This window comes from Loxodonta africana, chromosome 6 (genome assembly GCF_030014295.1).
Source record: "Loxodonta africana isolate mLoxAfr1 chromosome 6, mLoxAfr1.hap2, whole genome shotgun sequence".
Lineage (NCBI taxonomy): Eukaryota > Metazoa > Chordata > Mammalia > Proboscidea > Elephantidae > Loxodonta > Loxodonta africana.
Genome location: NC_087347.1, coordinates 125,475,203 through 125,491,415, shown reverse-complemented (window position 1 = coordinate 125,491,415; position 16,213 = coordinate 125,475,203). Strand labels below are relative to the sequence as shown.

The 16,213-nt window shown below is 42.5% G+C and overlaps 1 protein-coding gene across 1 annotated transcript in view; it reads right to left on the bottom strand.

Annotated features, from left to right (window-relative positions):
- Positions 1 to 7,486: 7,486 nt before the first annotated feature.
- The window catches only part of EPB41L5 (erythrocyte membrane protein band 4.1 like 5), a 214,491-nt gene continuing 205,764 nt past the window's right edge, over positions 7,487 to 16,213 (bottom strand). Inside the window, exon 25 of the mRNA XM_023556079.2 lies at positions 7,487 to 13,051. Within this exon, the coding sequence (XP_023411847.2) occupies positions 12,985 to 13,051 (67 nt within the window). The 3' untranslated portion in view covers positions 7,487 to 12,984. The remainder of the gene's footprint in view (positions 13,052 to 16,213) is intronic.

Here is a 16,213-nt window from a genome sequence, read left to right as displayed (position 1 = left end):
CCTTGTTATGCTTGAGCCCACTGTTGTAGCCACCGTGTCAATCAACACAGTGGATTGAGGGTCTTCCTGTTTTTCACTGACCCTCTACTTTACCAAGCATGATGTCCTTCCTCCAGGAACTGATCCCTCCTAATAACATGTTCAAAGTATGTGAGTCGTAGTCTCGCCACCCTTGCTTCTAAGGAGCATTCTGGTTGTACTTCTTCCAAGACAGATTTGTTCATTCTTTTGGCAGTCCATGGTATATTCAATATTCTTCACCAACACCACAATTCAAAGGCGTCAATTCTTTAGTCTTATTCATTGTCCAGCTTTTGCATGCATATGAGGTGATTGAGAACACCATGGCTTGGGTCAGGCGCACCTTAGTCTTCAGGGTGACATCTTTACGTTTCAACACTTGAAATAGGTCTTTTGCAGATTTGCCCAATGCAACGCGTCTTTTGATTTCTTGATTGCTGCCTCCATGAGTGTTGATTGTGGATCCAAGTAAAATGAAATCTCTCACCACTTCAATCTCTTCTTCGTTTTCCATGATGCTGCTTATTGGCCCAGTTGTGAAGTTTTTTGTTTTATGTTGAGGTATAATCCCTACTGAAGGCTGTGGTCTTTGGTCTTCATCAGTAAGTGCTTCAGGTCCTCTTCACTTTCAGCAAACAAGGTAGTATCATCTGCGTAACACAGGCTGTTAATGAGTCGTCTTCCAACCCTGATGCCTCATTCTTCTTCATACAGTCTAGCTTCTCGGATTATTTGTTCCGCATACAGATCATCTGCGTAACACAGGCTGTTAATGAGTCGTCTTCCAACCCTGATGCCTCATTCTTCTTCATACAGTCTAGCTTCTCGGATTATTTGTTCCGCATACAGATTGGATAGGTATGGTTAAAGGACACAACCCTGACGCAGACCTTCCCTGACTTTAAAACCATGCAGTATCCACCTGTTCTGTTCCAACCAATGCCTCTTGATCTATGTACAGGTTCCTTGAGAGCACAATTAAGTGTTCTGGAATTCCCATTCTTTGCAATGTTATCCATAATTTGTTATGATCCACACAGTCAAATGCCTTTGCATAGTCAACCAAACACAGGTAAACACCTTTCTGGTACTCCCTGCTTTCAGCCAAGATCTGACATCAGCAATGGATTTATTTCTGGACTTTTATTATATTCCATTGGTCTATTCATCTATCCTTAGGCCAATGCTATTGTTGTTTTTGTTAGGTGCCACCGAGTTGGTTCCGAGTCATAGCAACCCTATGTACAACAGAACAAAACACTGCCCGGTCCTGTCCATTCTCATAATCTTTGTTATGCTTGAGTCCATTGTTGCAGCCACTATGTCAACCCATCTTGTTAAGAGTCTTTCTCTTTTTCGCTGACCCTCTACTTTACCCAACGTGATGTCCTTCTCCAGGGACTGGGCCCTCCTGATAACTTGTCCAAAGTATGTGAAATGCAGTCTCACCATCCTTGCTTCTAGGGAGCATTCTGGTTGTACCTCTTCCAAGACAGATTTGTTCGTTCTTTTAACATCAGTACCACACTGTTTTGATTACTAAAGCTCTGTGATAAGTTTTGAAATCAGTGTGAGTCCTCCAACTTTGTTCTTACTCACGATTTGTTTTGGCTATTTGGAGACCCTTGCAATTTCATAGGAATTTGAGCATCAACTTTTCCATTTCTTAAAAAAAAAAGACCTTTGGAATTTCGATACAATTGCATAGAATCAGTAGATTGCTTTGTGTAGTATCAACATCTCAATAATATTAAGTCTTCCAATCCAGGAACATGGGATGTTTTTCCATTTATTTAGTTTTTCTTTCATTTCTTTCAGCAAAGTTTTAGTTTTCAGTGTACAAGTCACTCGCCTCCTTGGTTAAATTTATTCCTAAGTATTTTATTCTTCTGGGTGTAAATGGAATTGTTTCTCTTAATTTCCTTTTTGATTTAGTTATTCTTAGTGTATAGAAATACAATGATTTTTGTGTTGACTTTGTACCCTGCAACTTTACTGAGTTATTAGCTCTAACAGTTATTTATTATTATTTTTTGGATTTGTTAAGGTTTTCCATATATAAGATCATGTCATCTGCAAATAGAGATAATTTTACTTCTTTCTTTCCAGCTTGGATGCCCTTTCCTTCCTTCCTTCCTTCTTTTCTGTTTGGGCTACTATTTCCAGTACTGTTGAACAGAAGCTGTGAAAATGGGCATCCTTGCATCCTTGTCTTATTCCTGATCTTACTGGGAAAATTTTCAGTCTTTCACCATTGAGTCTGATATTAGCTGTGAGTTTTTCATACACTGCCTTTATCATTTGAGGAAGTTTCCTTCTAGTCCTAGTTTACTGAGTGTTTTTATCATGAAAGGGTGTTGGATTTTTTGTCAAATGAATTTTCTGCCTTGAGATGATCATGTGTTTTTTTTTCCTTTCGCTCTATTAATGTGGTGTATTTACACTGCATTCCTGGGATAAATCCCTCTATGCTGCTAAGTTCAATTTGATATTTTATTGTGAATATTGGCATGTACTTTTCTTGTCATGCCTTTTTCTGACTTTGATATTAAATTAATGCTAGCTTCATAAAATGAGTAGGGATGTGCTCCTTCCTCTTATTTTGGAAGCGTTTGAGAAGGATTGGTATTAGTGCCTCTTTAAATATTTGGTAGAATTCATCGATGAAACCATCTGGTCCTGGGCTTTTCTTCATTGGGAAATTTTTTTTTTTTTAATTACTTTTTCAATATCTTCACTTGTTCTAGGTCTGTTCAGGTTTTCTATTTCTTCTTGAGTTAGCCTGGTAGTTTATTTCTAGAAATTTGTCCATTTCATCTAAGCTGTACAATTTGTTGATGTACAATTGTTCATGGTATTCTTTTTTGTTTCTATAAAATCGGTAGTGATGTCTCCATTTTCATTTTTTATTTGAATCTTTTTTTACTCTAGCTAAAGGTTTATCAATTTTTTTGATCTTTTCAAAAAACCAACTTTTGGTCTTATTAATTTTCTCTATTGCTTTTCTATTCTCCATTTCATTTATTTTCTCTGTGACCTTTATTATTTCCTTCCTTCTGCTACTGCTTTCACTGCATCCCATCAATTTTGGTGTGTTTTCATTTTCATACATCTCAAGATATTTTGTGATTTCCATTTTGATTTGTTCTTTGATCCATTGATTGTTTTGAGTGTGTTGTTTAATTCCCACATATTTGTGACTTTTTTAGTTTTCCTTTGTTATTGATTTCTGGTTTCATTTGATAGTGATTGGAAAGATACTTTGTATGATTTCAATCTTCTTAAATTTATTAAAACTTGTTTTGAGGTCTAACATATAGTCTATTCTAGGAAATGTTCAAAATGCAGTTGAGAAGAATGTGTTTTCTGTTATTGTTGGGTGGAGTATTCTATATATGTCAGTGATGCCAGTGTTGTTCAAGTCCCATGTTTCTTTACTGGTCTTATGTTTAGATGTTTTATCCATTATTGAACATGGGATATTGAAGCCTCCCACTATTAGTGCAGAACTATCTATTTCTCCCTTCAATTCTGTCAAATTTTTGCTTCATGTATTTTGGAGCTCTGTTACTAGGTGCATATATGCTTATAATTGTTGCATCTTCTTGCTGTATGGCAACTTTTATAAATATATAATGTCCTTCTTTGTTTCTTGTAACCTTTTGAATTTAAAGCCTATTTTGTCTGATAGTAATATAGCCACCTGTCTTAGTCATCTAGTGCTGCTGTAACAGAAATACCACAAGTGGATGGCTTCAACAAAGAGTTCATTCTCTCACAGACCAGCAGGCCAGAAGTCTGAATTCAGGGCGCCAGCCCCAGGGGAAGGCCCTCTCCCTGTCAGCTCTGGACAAAGGTCCTTGTCCTCAATCTTCCCCTGCTCGAGGAGTTTCCCAGGCACAGGGACTCCAGGTACAAATGACACGCTCCACTCCTAGTGCTGCTTTCCTGGTGGTATGAGGTCTCTAATTCTCTGCTTGCTTCTCCTTCATCTCTTGAGAGAGAAAAGGTGATGCAGGCCACACCCCAGGGAAACTCCCTTTACACTGGATCAGGGAGGTGACCTGAGTAAGGGTGGTATTACAGTCCCTCCCTCATCCTCTCAACATAAAATTACAGTCACAAAATGGAAGACAACCACACAATACTGGGAATCATGGCCAAGCCAAGTTGATACACACATTTTTTTGGGGACACAACTCAATCCATGACACCACCCCAGCTCTCTTTTGGTTACTATTTATATGGACCATCTTTTTCCATCCTCTTTCAACCTTTTTGTGTCTTTGTATGGGGCCCTGGTTGCGCAGTGGTTAAGAGTTCAGCTGCTAAGCAAAGTGTTGGCAGTTCAAGTCCACCAGTCGTTCCTTGGAAACCCTATGGGGCAGTTCTACTCTGTCCTACAGGGTCACTATGAGTCAGATTTGACTTGATGGCAATGAGTTTGGTTTGGTTTTTTGGTATCTAAATTGAGTCTCTTATAGACAGCATGTGGATGGATCTTCCCCCCTCCCCTCCAATCTACCAATCTCTGCCTTTTAATCTACTTACATTAAATTACCGATAAGGATTTACTTCTGCCATTTAGCTATTTGTTTTCTGTATGTCTCATGTTTTTTGTTCTTAACCCCATTACTCTTTTTTGTATTTTCTTGTATTTGGGTGGACTTTTTTTGCTCCTCACCGTTTCTGCGTATTTTTTAGTTATTTTGATATTGGTTACCTTGGAGGTTACAATTAACACCTTAAATTTATAACAAACTAGTCTGAAAAATACCAGCTTAGTTACAATGGTATACATACACTCTGCCCCTATGCATCTCCGTCCCTCCCTCTTTCTATGTTATCACCAAAAAACACACACCAAAACCCATTGCTGGCAAGTCGATTCTGACTCATAGCGACCCTAAAGGACAGAACAGAACTACCCCATAGGGTTTCCTAGGCTGTAGTCTTTACGGAAGCAGACTGCCACATCTTTCTCCCATGGAGCAGCTGGTTGGTTCGGACCACTGACCTTTAGGTTAGCAGCCAAGTGCTTAACCACTGTGCCATCAGGGTTCCTTCCTAGGACTAATAATCTATATGAACCAAGGCCTCATCTACTCTGAGACCAGAAGTAGATGGTGCCCAGCTACCACTACCAACCATTCTGATCAGGGCTACAAAATATGAATCCTGATAGAATGGGAGAAAAATGCAGAACAGAACCTAAAATTCTTAAAAAATCCTGACTTACTGGACCATTTGGGACAAGAGGACTCCCTAAAACTACTGCCCTGAAATACTCTTTAAACCTTGAACCAAAACAAGCCCGAGGTCACCTTTTAGCTAAATAACAAACTGGCTCACGAAATAAGGAATATCACCTGTGAGTACTGTGGTCCTTTAAAACGTCACTTATACGAGACCAAATGGTAAGCAATTGTTTTAAAACAAAAATGAGAGTGGGACACGGAAACGACATTAATGGAAATGGGAAAACCAGAATGGAAATAATGAGAATATTCAAACATTGTGAACAATGTAACCAATGTTACTGAACGATTTGTACAGAAATTGTTGAATGGGAAACTAAACTGCTGTGTAAACCAGGCCTTTGAACCAGCTCTGCCCCGTTCAGTCATGGCCAACAAAGGGAAACAGGAACAGACCCAAAGTTTTACAATTTGGCAGATTTGGCACAGTACCTGGAACAGGAAAAATTATGGGTCGAAGCCTACAAATGGGAGACTCAGAAGGCGTAGTGAGCACTTTCTGGAGCCTGATGCATGAGACTGGATTATTGGCAGGACTAAAGGAGAGCAACGGACATTTAAAGTGGTGAGGTTGGCTGCCATCTTTGAGTGGGGTGCTGCCATCTTTGAATGGGGTAGCACTGCTTCTGACTGTTCAAAATCTGAGGGCAAGCGATTTGGTTGCTATGCAACTCATATGCTGCCTTTGTTCTCTAAGGGGGAGATTAAGTTTTCTAGCAGGGCTTTGATTTGTTAAGTTTTCTCATTCTGGTTATCTTTCCAATTTACCATAACTTTAAAAATTTGGGTCTGTTTTGTTGATGCTTCCTTGGTCATGACTGAACTGGGCAGAACCAGTTCAAAGCCCTGGTGTAAACCTTCACCAAAAACATAACAAAATATCATTTAAGAAAATAGATGGGTCCCTCCAGATGCATATTGTACTTGCTTTGCTTTTCCTTGGAAAGGCACTACATAGAGCCCTGGAGGTTGAAACTGATAAGCTTCTCCTGTGGAAAGTCTGGATCCTGGCAGGAAGGGCCTCAGGGATGCAGGAGAAAAACAAATTGCTACAAGCAGTGCTGAGGGAAGCAGACAAAAAGGAAAACAGTGAGAAAGTATCCTGGAAACCCAGTGACCTGGATTCCTGGGCCTTGTCATGTGATGTGGGGCACGTAAGTTCCTTTTTATTCTCTGGATCTGTTTCCTTATCTATACACTAAGAGGTTGAGACTAGGTAATCTTAAAAATCTGTTTCTGTCATAACATGCTGATTTCCTAGCTAGAGTACAAGCACTAGCCCTTATCTTTGCACTGTGGTGGGCTGTTGGGGTGGCAGCTAGAGTGTGGACAGTGGAGTGCTGCAGCGCCCACTGCTGTGGAAGAGAAAGGCTGCCTCTGCCACCCTCTGGTTTTCTTCTCTGGCTGGAGTCCTGGAATCTAAGCACAGTTGGAATGAGCATGTGCCTGGGCAGGGGTGGGGCTAGGGAGAGACAACCCTGAGCAACCACACTGCCACCAAACTCATGGCAAGTTCCCTTTCTTGGGCCCGGGTGTGCCACTGACCTTACTGACCTGCAATGGTAAGAAAAAAAAAAAAAAAGCTGTTCTCGAAGCTGACCACAAAAGCCCTTTCTCAGAAGCCCTGCTTATATTCTTATGGTGTAGTCTTACCCTGCCTAGCAGAGGTATGAAAAAGCCCAGGCAGCACTGTTCCTCCCTGGGTGGCCCAATGTAAACCTAGAGAAAGCAGGAGAGGGGGCCGCGAAGGAAAGAAGAGGGCTGTGCTGACCGACTCTCCACCAGACACTGTACTGTACGCTGCGTGTATCATGCCCATCTTTCTGACAAGGGAAGTGAGGCACAGATTTGTTAAATAATTCATTCAAGGCCTCCTGGGTAGCAAGAAGTAGAGCCCGGTTTTGACTCCCAAAGCCAGTGCTTTCTATTGTGCCATGCAGCCTCCTTCCAATGACCACTGTCCCCTCTGGGATATGCTGGGTATGACCAATGTGGTTTTTAAATTTTCAGAATGCCTCTACTCCCAAATCTACACCACACATCCTGAAATGAACACTGGGAACCGTGATGCTGCCTCTACTCACGGCCACCACTTCCAGCTCCCGCCTCTCTCAGGCTCCTGCTAACCGTGAGTCTGGTCTAGCCAGGCTGCCGAGGAGAGGAAAAGGCATCGCACATCGAAGAAACTGAAACAGCTCCTAAGAACATGAGGTTTCTTTCACAAAAGCTTTATTTGAGTGGGGTCCAATCTACAGTTCTCATTTCAGTGTACAAACTCACAGTCCAGTGCAGTGCTTTTAATACAAGTTGTAGAAAACTGTGAACACGTGAACAGTGCACTTGATATAAAAATAAATTACACTATAAAAGCTATTGCAAAGCATTACATATATAAAAAGTAAACACAAAACAGTTAGTGAGGTCCTCCTAACCACCTAACATACCCAGACATGGAGAAAGAAGGAGCAGGGGACCCGCGCTATTAGCAGGCCAGCTCTCTGATAGAGATCCTGAGGAGTGACTGCGTTACTGTTCCATGTGACAGAGCAGGGACTTCCGGACCCCACCTTTCAGAACTGGGAAACAGGCACAGCTCTGTTAACATGTTAACACAGCAGAGTTCAGCTCAGGGCAAACTTCTATAAGCCAAACACATTTTCTCATCCAGGGGGCTAATGGGAAAAATTTCCAACTTTCTTCTAATCATTCAAGAACTACAGTGCTTACATTTTTGAGAGGGAAATGAAAAAAAAAAAAGACAAATAATACAGAAATGCACATTCTTCAGTGTGCAAGAATTCTAGATTTCTAAGCGACTAAAAGGCTGAGCACAAGTGAATAAAAATTAGTGAGCTCTCACCTCAAAGGCTCTAAGAGCCAGGAGCACATGACTACACCCTGTCCGGACTGCAAGCGAGAATGAGGACTCCAAGGTCTAGAAATGCTGGGTGCCTCCAAGTGACAGGTGACTGGCTGCAGCACCACTCTGAATACCTGACTCCCAGGGAGCCATCTCTACTACTTTACAACGCTGGAAATCTCAGGTCAGCGGCTGTTTTTGTGAAGAGAATTTTATGGGAACGCAGCCATGCTCAGTGTTTACCACCATCTGTGCTGCAACATCAGAGGGGAGGATATTTACCATCCTTGTCTTTACAGCAAGTCTGCCGACCCCTGCTGTGAAGGAGGAGACAGACAAGACCCTTACTGACAGAAAAACCCGGAGGAGTTTTTTCTATAAGTCGCTGCCAGCTATTTCTCTCTGACAACATTTCTTAAGTGACACCCGAGCTTTCACTTTGGGGTTTATCTAAGAGAAGACAGAGGCACAGGTTCCGGTCAGAACTGAGAAGCAGAAGAGAATAAGCAGTCTAGATTCCAGGAACAAGCCAGGGGCTTTCATCCTTAAATGTCCACAGAACTTCTGGGACTGTGCAAAGGTAAGTCAAGGTAAAGACAAAAAATTAGACTAAAAAAAAGACAGTTGTTTTTAAAAGGACTTTTCTTTGAAACAAGATAAAAATTTTAGGAAAGCAGCTAAGGAAATGTCTGAATTTCTCAAGATCCAAGGAAATAAGCTCAATCTCCAGGAAGGCAGGAATGAAATAACATGAGCCCTTCCTTTGTAGACAAAGGGGATACCACTGACAAAAAGTCACTAAGAAATAGGATCACATTTATTATTTTGCAAGTTCTGAGGAAGAGCAAAGACCCATAACTGAACGCCACATGCCTTATTTTAAACTACCCATGCCAATTCTCCCTTCCCTCCTGGGGCTATAAAAGGGACTGACTTGAGGTTTATCCCCTTTCTGCTCCCCAAGGCAGCCTGGCCACCCCGAGGAGGGCAGCAGACCCTCCTGCAGAGCACTGCTGTGACAGCAGTGCCCACGGCCAACCACCAGGAAGCTGTCGGCAACAACAGGCCCTGGAATCCTCCCAGACCACGAAGGCAACTGCAGGACAGCATACCCTCCGCTTTCTAAGCACCTTCTTAAGCTCTGCTAATAGTCCTACATTTTATCATCTTTGTTTCTCATGAGTTACCAGAGTAAAATCTAGTACCTGAAAGTCCGGAAAGAAAGCAAGCGCAGAGTGGTTGAGCCCTGTGGCTACAGCAGCCTTCTGTTCATTTTTTGCCAACCTGAGTCTGTTATCACAGCTGTAAACCACCTCCAGGCAGCCTTCCAAGGGAGGAGTGCTACCAGCCTTCTATGCTGACTTAATTAAGTGCTGCCAATATTTCTTTTTAGCTATATTGTACTACTGCATGGGAACCTTATCTAAACCAAAAAACCAAACCCAGTGTCGTTGAGTGGATTCCGACTCACAGCGACCCTACAGAACAGAGTAGAACTGCCCCATAGAGTTTCCAAGGGGCGCCTGGCGGACTCGAACTGCCGGCCCTTTCGTTAGCTGCCGTAGCACTTCACCACTACGCCATCAGGGTTTCCAGAACCTCATCTAGATACAGAAAAAAACTTTCGCTCCATCTAACACTCATTTTGATCAGTCAGTAGCAGGGTTTCAAACCTGGTGCGAACCCGTGCCGTGAATCTGCAATTCTAACATGCTTCCAGCTTAGAATTTGCCAGGAAGTTAAACATAAGAATCAACTCAGTATTTTGCTAAAAATATAGATTCTGATTCACTACATCTGGGGTGGAAATGCAAATTCTCAAAAAGGGTTGAAAGCCCTGGTCAGTAGGGCTATTTCGCCTCATCACAGGATCGGAGCTTTACTTAGTTTACTAGGTGATTCAGGTGTGAGATGGATTTTTAGCTTTTGTAATTGAGTCCTGTGCCTGGAAGGTCACCAGCCTGTAGCACCACGTCAGCTGCCTCTTCCTCCACTTCAGCCTACCTTCTTCCCACTATCACCTGGAATCTCTCTCTGGGACGGCACCCTGTACCGACTCACACATGCAGAGAAAGACATTACCCCTTCCCTATCCGACACATCTGTAGGGTCGCTATGAGTCAGAATTGACTCGACGGCACTGAGTTTGGTTTTCTTTATCTGACACATTCCCAGACATCCTTAGTAGCCCCCACTTCACAGGTGAGCAGAACAAGAAGAACCCTTACAGCGTCTCGGGGGTGGCACCAGCAACAGACATGACAGGAAATTTTACCGGACACGTATCTCATCTGCCAGGACTTACGCATCATTAAAGTATTAATTTCCATGTTTACCACTTCGCGTCAGGGCACGAAAACATTTTCTTTTAGCATGAGATTCAAATGAATTTTAAGCAAGTTCCTATCAATATTCTGACTGGCAAGAATGCAAGTACCTGGAGACACAAAGATTATGGAACACATTTGGCTACTTCACTCCTAAATTTTGGAAAGTTTAAAGTAAGGGTGATGTTACCTCCTAAACTGGATGGGAAATTTAGGCATTTTAAACCTTGGGAGTCCAACTTTAACCTTCCAGTCCATCTTGGGTGGTCAGTACGCTGGTCCTGTACAACATGTCCTGGGCCAGACCCCTGGTCCCACGTGTCACTTACAGCTGTGAGAAAATGTGTTTAACAACTTAGCACCGGGAAGATGTTCACCGCTAAAATTCAAAAGCTGGGCATAATATGGGGAAGGGGAGGCAGCCAGCATGAAGTGCCAACTTCCTTTCCTCCAACAAAATTGTCTGATGCAAAAGCGGCTCCCCGTCTCTCCAGCTCCCTGGGAAACAGTGCAGGATTAAAATTCCTGAGCTCTGCAGCCAGACACTAGTGCTTGTTTGCCTGAGCACAGGATTATGCTACAGGGAGCCCAGGAGAGTCCAAACCACGGAGTTCTAAAGATCATAAAACCTGGTGCTCTTTCACACTGAGCAGTACAAATAAATGCTCAATTATATACACATGATAGGGGAGAAAACCCCAAAACAAATTTCTGAAGGTATTGCTCAACATCAGTCCCCAATAACGAGAGATTAACAATGACTTCATCAACAAGGCTTCCAGATATGCTCATTCCTTGAAGCAACTGAGGTTTACCTTGTCGTTTGTTGTTAGGTGCCATCGAGTCGGTTTCGGCTCACAGCAACCCTATGCACGACAGAACAAGTGCACCATCCTCACCACTGTTGCTATGCTTGAGCCCATTGTTGCAGCCTCACTCATTCTAAAGCTTTAAAGAGAAACAGTGTTGTTTCTAGGTGTTGGTATGATGGGTGGTTATTTTATACTTTTCTGTATTTTCTATAACAAACATGCATTACTTTTGCATCCAGAAACATTTTTTGGGGAAGAAAAGGTAAAGCTCAAAGTCACTACTAACAGTAAAATGGCTCAGAACTCAGATTTTCTCTAGCCAGGCAAGTTTGTGAACCTATACAATGTTTTGTACAGACAAAAAGAGATGAGGAAATTCTAGAGAATTCTTTTTTAAATGAAAAGTTCCTAATTTAATGTGAGTTCTTTCAGTATGCTGCATAGATATTCAAGAAATGAAATCCTCCATACTCTGCCCCCACTCCCTATTTCTGTCCTGATGTCTTTTGTTTTGTTTTCAGAGTTTGCAAGCTCTAAATTTATTCAATTTATATTGAAAGGAACTGGAGCCTGTGTCCAGCTAGAAAGCAGTGCGCCGCTCCCTCCTTGACTGAGTCTAAACTGGCCTGCAAGCCTCCACCTGTGTGGGAAGGAGTGCGGAAACATGAAGTAAATACTGCAGGCCTCTCACCCCACAGTGTCTTAAATTGCAACCCACCCTTCACCCAATTTCTAGGCTGAGAAGTTACGGAATGTGTGTAGTGCACACGGCTGCTTCCTGCGGCGGGGCAGGGATGAAAAAAATGACCAGCCAACAACTGATCCTCCTGTAGTTCTTCTCAAAGTGACAGTTACCTTGATGCAGAGTTGGAGTACTAAGATAGCTAGTCCAGTAAGAAAGGAGCCCTGGCAGTGCAACGGTTAAGAGCTCCGCTGCCAACCAAAAGGTCGGAGATTCAAACCCAGCAACGGCTCAGTGAGAGAAGAGACCTGGCAGTCTTCTTCCAGAAAGATTACAGCCTGGGAAACTCTAGGGGGTAGTTCTACTCTGTCCTGCAGGGTCGCTCTGAGCCAGAACTGACTTGACGGCACACAACAGTCCACTAAGAGGTTGAACGTATGGAAGACATTCGAAAACCCTCTGAGTTCTAAACTTCTCTTTAGTATTGTTATAATTACAAAAGAGCTGGCCTTTAACAATCTATCTGCATAGTGTCCTCAGGAACTTCCTAAATTCCTGATTTCCAGGTAACAGATGGAAAAGTGCAATCTCCCTAACAGGCATTCAGATCAAAGACACTCACTCTGATGACAGGGAGGAAAGTAACATTCAAAAGGCTGATGACTACCGGAGGCGGCCTTGTTACGGAGTTCTTATAAACTGTTACAACCACTGGGCGGAACCAAGAGATCGAAGAAAACTACAAGGAAAGTAATTTCTTTGTTTAAGAAATTTAACAACTTTCAGAAAATCACATAAAAATACCAGACTCCCTCATTTGGGTAGAAATGCAGTGTGATTAAACTCTTCCAGTTGGACGGAATATGTAGCTGTTTTTCCATAGAGCTGAAGTCAAATCTCGGTAGAGCTTTTTTACCTACAAGGACAAGCTCTTGAATCCCACACCTTCCAGCTGAAATTAATTCCAGGACGACCTGCTGGAGAGTGCTGGGCATTCCAGTTCCAGGTGGGAAGGTGCAAGCCCTTAGAGCTCAGTTGTCAGTAAACACTTCTGCTTCAAGATGGCTTCTGTGGCCAAAGTTGGAGCAGAGCTGAACAGAAGAGAGAATGAGTTATTCAGTGAGGCTGTTCTGAGTGGGGGTAACAAGCATTCCTCTACCAGTGCCAGTGGGGCATGCTGAGAGGAAAGTCAATCACAGACCTAAATGAATACACAGGAACGCCTGATCTAACAACGCGGTACTCCACAGAAGGTAACTGTCTAGATAAACAAGGCTCACCTCGTTTTGAAATAAAATCTACAGATGCCATAATTTCCCCTACTTCCTTGAATAAAATACATCAAATATATATTTAACCATTTTTTAATGAGTTAAGGATATTATTGTAAATATCAAGAATAGTACAGTGATCAGCAGGATGGCAATATCCTTAGGTAACACCAAGGGAAGATGGTCTCTTTCTATAGCCCCAGGTGGCTGTGTCTGAGTTCGTAAACCAGTTAATCTACTTCGTTAAAGGTAGTGAAAAATAAAAGTATATGGCATTGTGTAAGGGACCAAGGATGTAATGACATCTATTTTGGTTTCTTCAAAACTTAAAATATCAAAGTAACATATGTACTTAGTTTAAAATGTCAAGAAGTACTAACAAGACTTACAAACAGTAGCCTCCTGCACCAGAAAGACCTAGCGATCTGCTTCCGTAAAGATTACAGCCGAGTTCCACTTGTTCTACAGGTTCTACTCTGTAACACATGGGGTCACCGTGAGTTGGAATCGACTTGATAGCAGTGGGTTTGCACTTGGTTTTGGTTCTCAAAGTGTGGTGCCTGGGACATGTTAGAAATGCAAATTCACAGGCTCCAGCCTAGACCTTAACGAATCGGAGGCTCTGAGGGCAGAGCCCAGCAACCCTTGTTTTACCGAGGCGTCATCAGGTGATGCCGATGCACAACTAGCCCAGGCTCTAACTGTCCTCCGTGATACGTTTTAACGTGCATCCACTGAAGTGCACAAATGGCGAGTTTACAGCTTGATGACTTTTTGCAAATCAAACACAGCACACTGGTCAAGGAACAACATCACCAGCACGCAAAGCCATTCTGGGCCTCTTTCCACTCACTGCCCTGCTCACGGGGAACTCTAAGAGCTGTGTGTCTTTTTGAACTTTATTTTGCTTACCATTATTACGACAGGCAGACTCTAAGACGGCCCCCAAAGATCCCCATCTCCTGGTATTCCCATTCTCATGTAATCTCCTCCCTTTGAGTTTGGGCAGGATGTGACCGCTTAACCGACAGCGCTAAGTCAATGTCACTTCTGGGGTCAGATTATATAAAACTGTGGCTTCCATCCTGCTAGTCCTGAATTCGAACTTCTTGCTTCCTAAACTGTGAGAAAATGCATTTCTGTCTGTTAAGGCCACCCGCTTGTGGTATTTCTGTTATAGCAGCACTAGATAACTAAGATAGCCACTGAGTTTGTGGTGATTTGTTATACAACAATAGATAAAATAATACAATTATGTTTATATACTCTGTCTATGCTGCCGCTATAGTTCATTAATCCTCACTGCTACAGAGTATTCCCGCACTTACCTAGCTGACTGATGCTGGGCACTTGGAAAGTTTTCAGCTTGGGCTATTAGGTATACAGCTGCTATAAACATTCTTGTACATGCTTTTATATTCTGGGGCGGGGGGCGGGGGGGTCCTGCAGGCAGGAGCTTAAATTGCTTGGCTGCTAACCCAAAGGTCCAAGGTTCCGACCTACTAACACTCCATGGGAGATGTGGCAGTCTGCTTCCGTGAAGATTTATAGCCATGGAAACCCTATGGGGCAGTTCTATTCTGTCTCATAGGGCCGCTAAGGGTTGGAATCGACTCAACAGCAGTGGGTTTTTTGGTGGCAGTGGGTTTTTTGGTGAGCGGGGGCAATGGCCTGTGCATCTGGGATGGGGAGATGGGTAAAGCAGAGCTGGATCGGGACTGTACAGACGGCAAGTGCCTCTGGGAGGGGAGGGGAGTGAAACACAGCCTGCAGGGACAGGAGGGAAGGGGGGTTTGCACAGGGGCGGTTCTGGGGTTGGGGGGTGGAGAGCTTCTAATTATTACTCTCCGGGTTGGCTTTTCAACGACCACCTCTCAAGTAAATTCTTGTACATGTCTTTTAATGAACATATATTTGCATTTCTATTAGGTATGCACATAAGGATAGAATCACTATGTCACTGGGTGTGTTCGACTTTAGGAGATACTGACAAATCTATTTTCAACATGCAAATTTAAACCCCACCAGCAGTGTATGGGAGTTCTTACTGCCCTATATTTTCACCAATACTTGGTACTCTCTTTTTCATTTCAGTCATTCTGGTTGTATCACATGGTGCTTTCAATTTGCATTTCCAGTAACTGGTCAAATTGTGTGCCTTTTCACATATACTTCCTGGACATTTGGATATCCTCTAGTGAACTGCCTACTCAATCTCTTGTGCATTTTCTACAGATTATTTTTTTACTCACCTGTAGAAACTCTTTATATATTCCAGGTATGGGTCCTTTATCACACAACACACACACAGAGAGCGAGTGTACAAAAATTTTCTCTTACTCTGTGTTGGTCCTTTTCACACTCTTGCAATTATATCTTGATGATCAGAAGTTCTTGATATAATCCAAAGTTATGAATCCTTCCGGTATGGCTAGAGCTCCTTGTAACATGTTTAAAAACTCTTCGCCTAATTCAAGGCCACAGAGTTGTTCATCATGTTTAAAAGTTTTCTTTTAAAACTTTATGATTTCATGTTTTACATTTAGATCTGCAATCTATCCAGAACAGATATTTGGGTATGATATAGGGTAGGGTATGATATGGGGTAGAGTGAAGATTAATTTCCTTCCCACATGGTTATCTACCTTGTCCAGGTGACTTACTGAAAAGTGCACCTCCCCACAGCACTGTGCCATCACCTCTTCCATAAATCAGGCACCGGTATACGTGTGGGTTGCCTTCTGACTATTCTGTTCCACCCATTTCTCATTTTTTTTTCCTCTCTAATTCCTTTCTTACTACTTTGTCGGGGTTTGGGAAGGAGTAAAGGTAAGCTCTTCTTTCCTCTATAATTTTTATTTGGAAGTCCTTAACTCACACTTTATTATGTAAACTCAATCACAAAGCACTACCACCAGGCCCTCTGAACGCAATCTCAGTTTTTACAGGGGTGATTATTAGGCATAAAATGCTTAGAAAAGT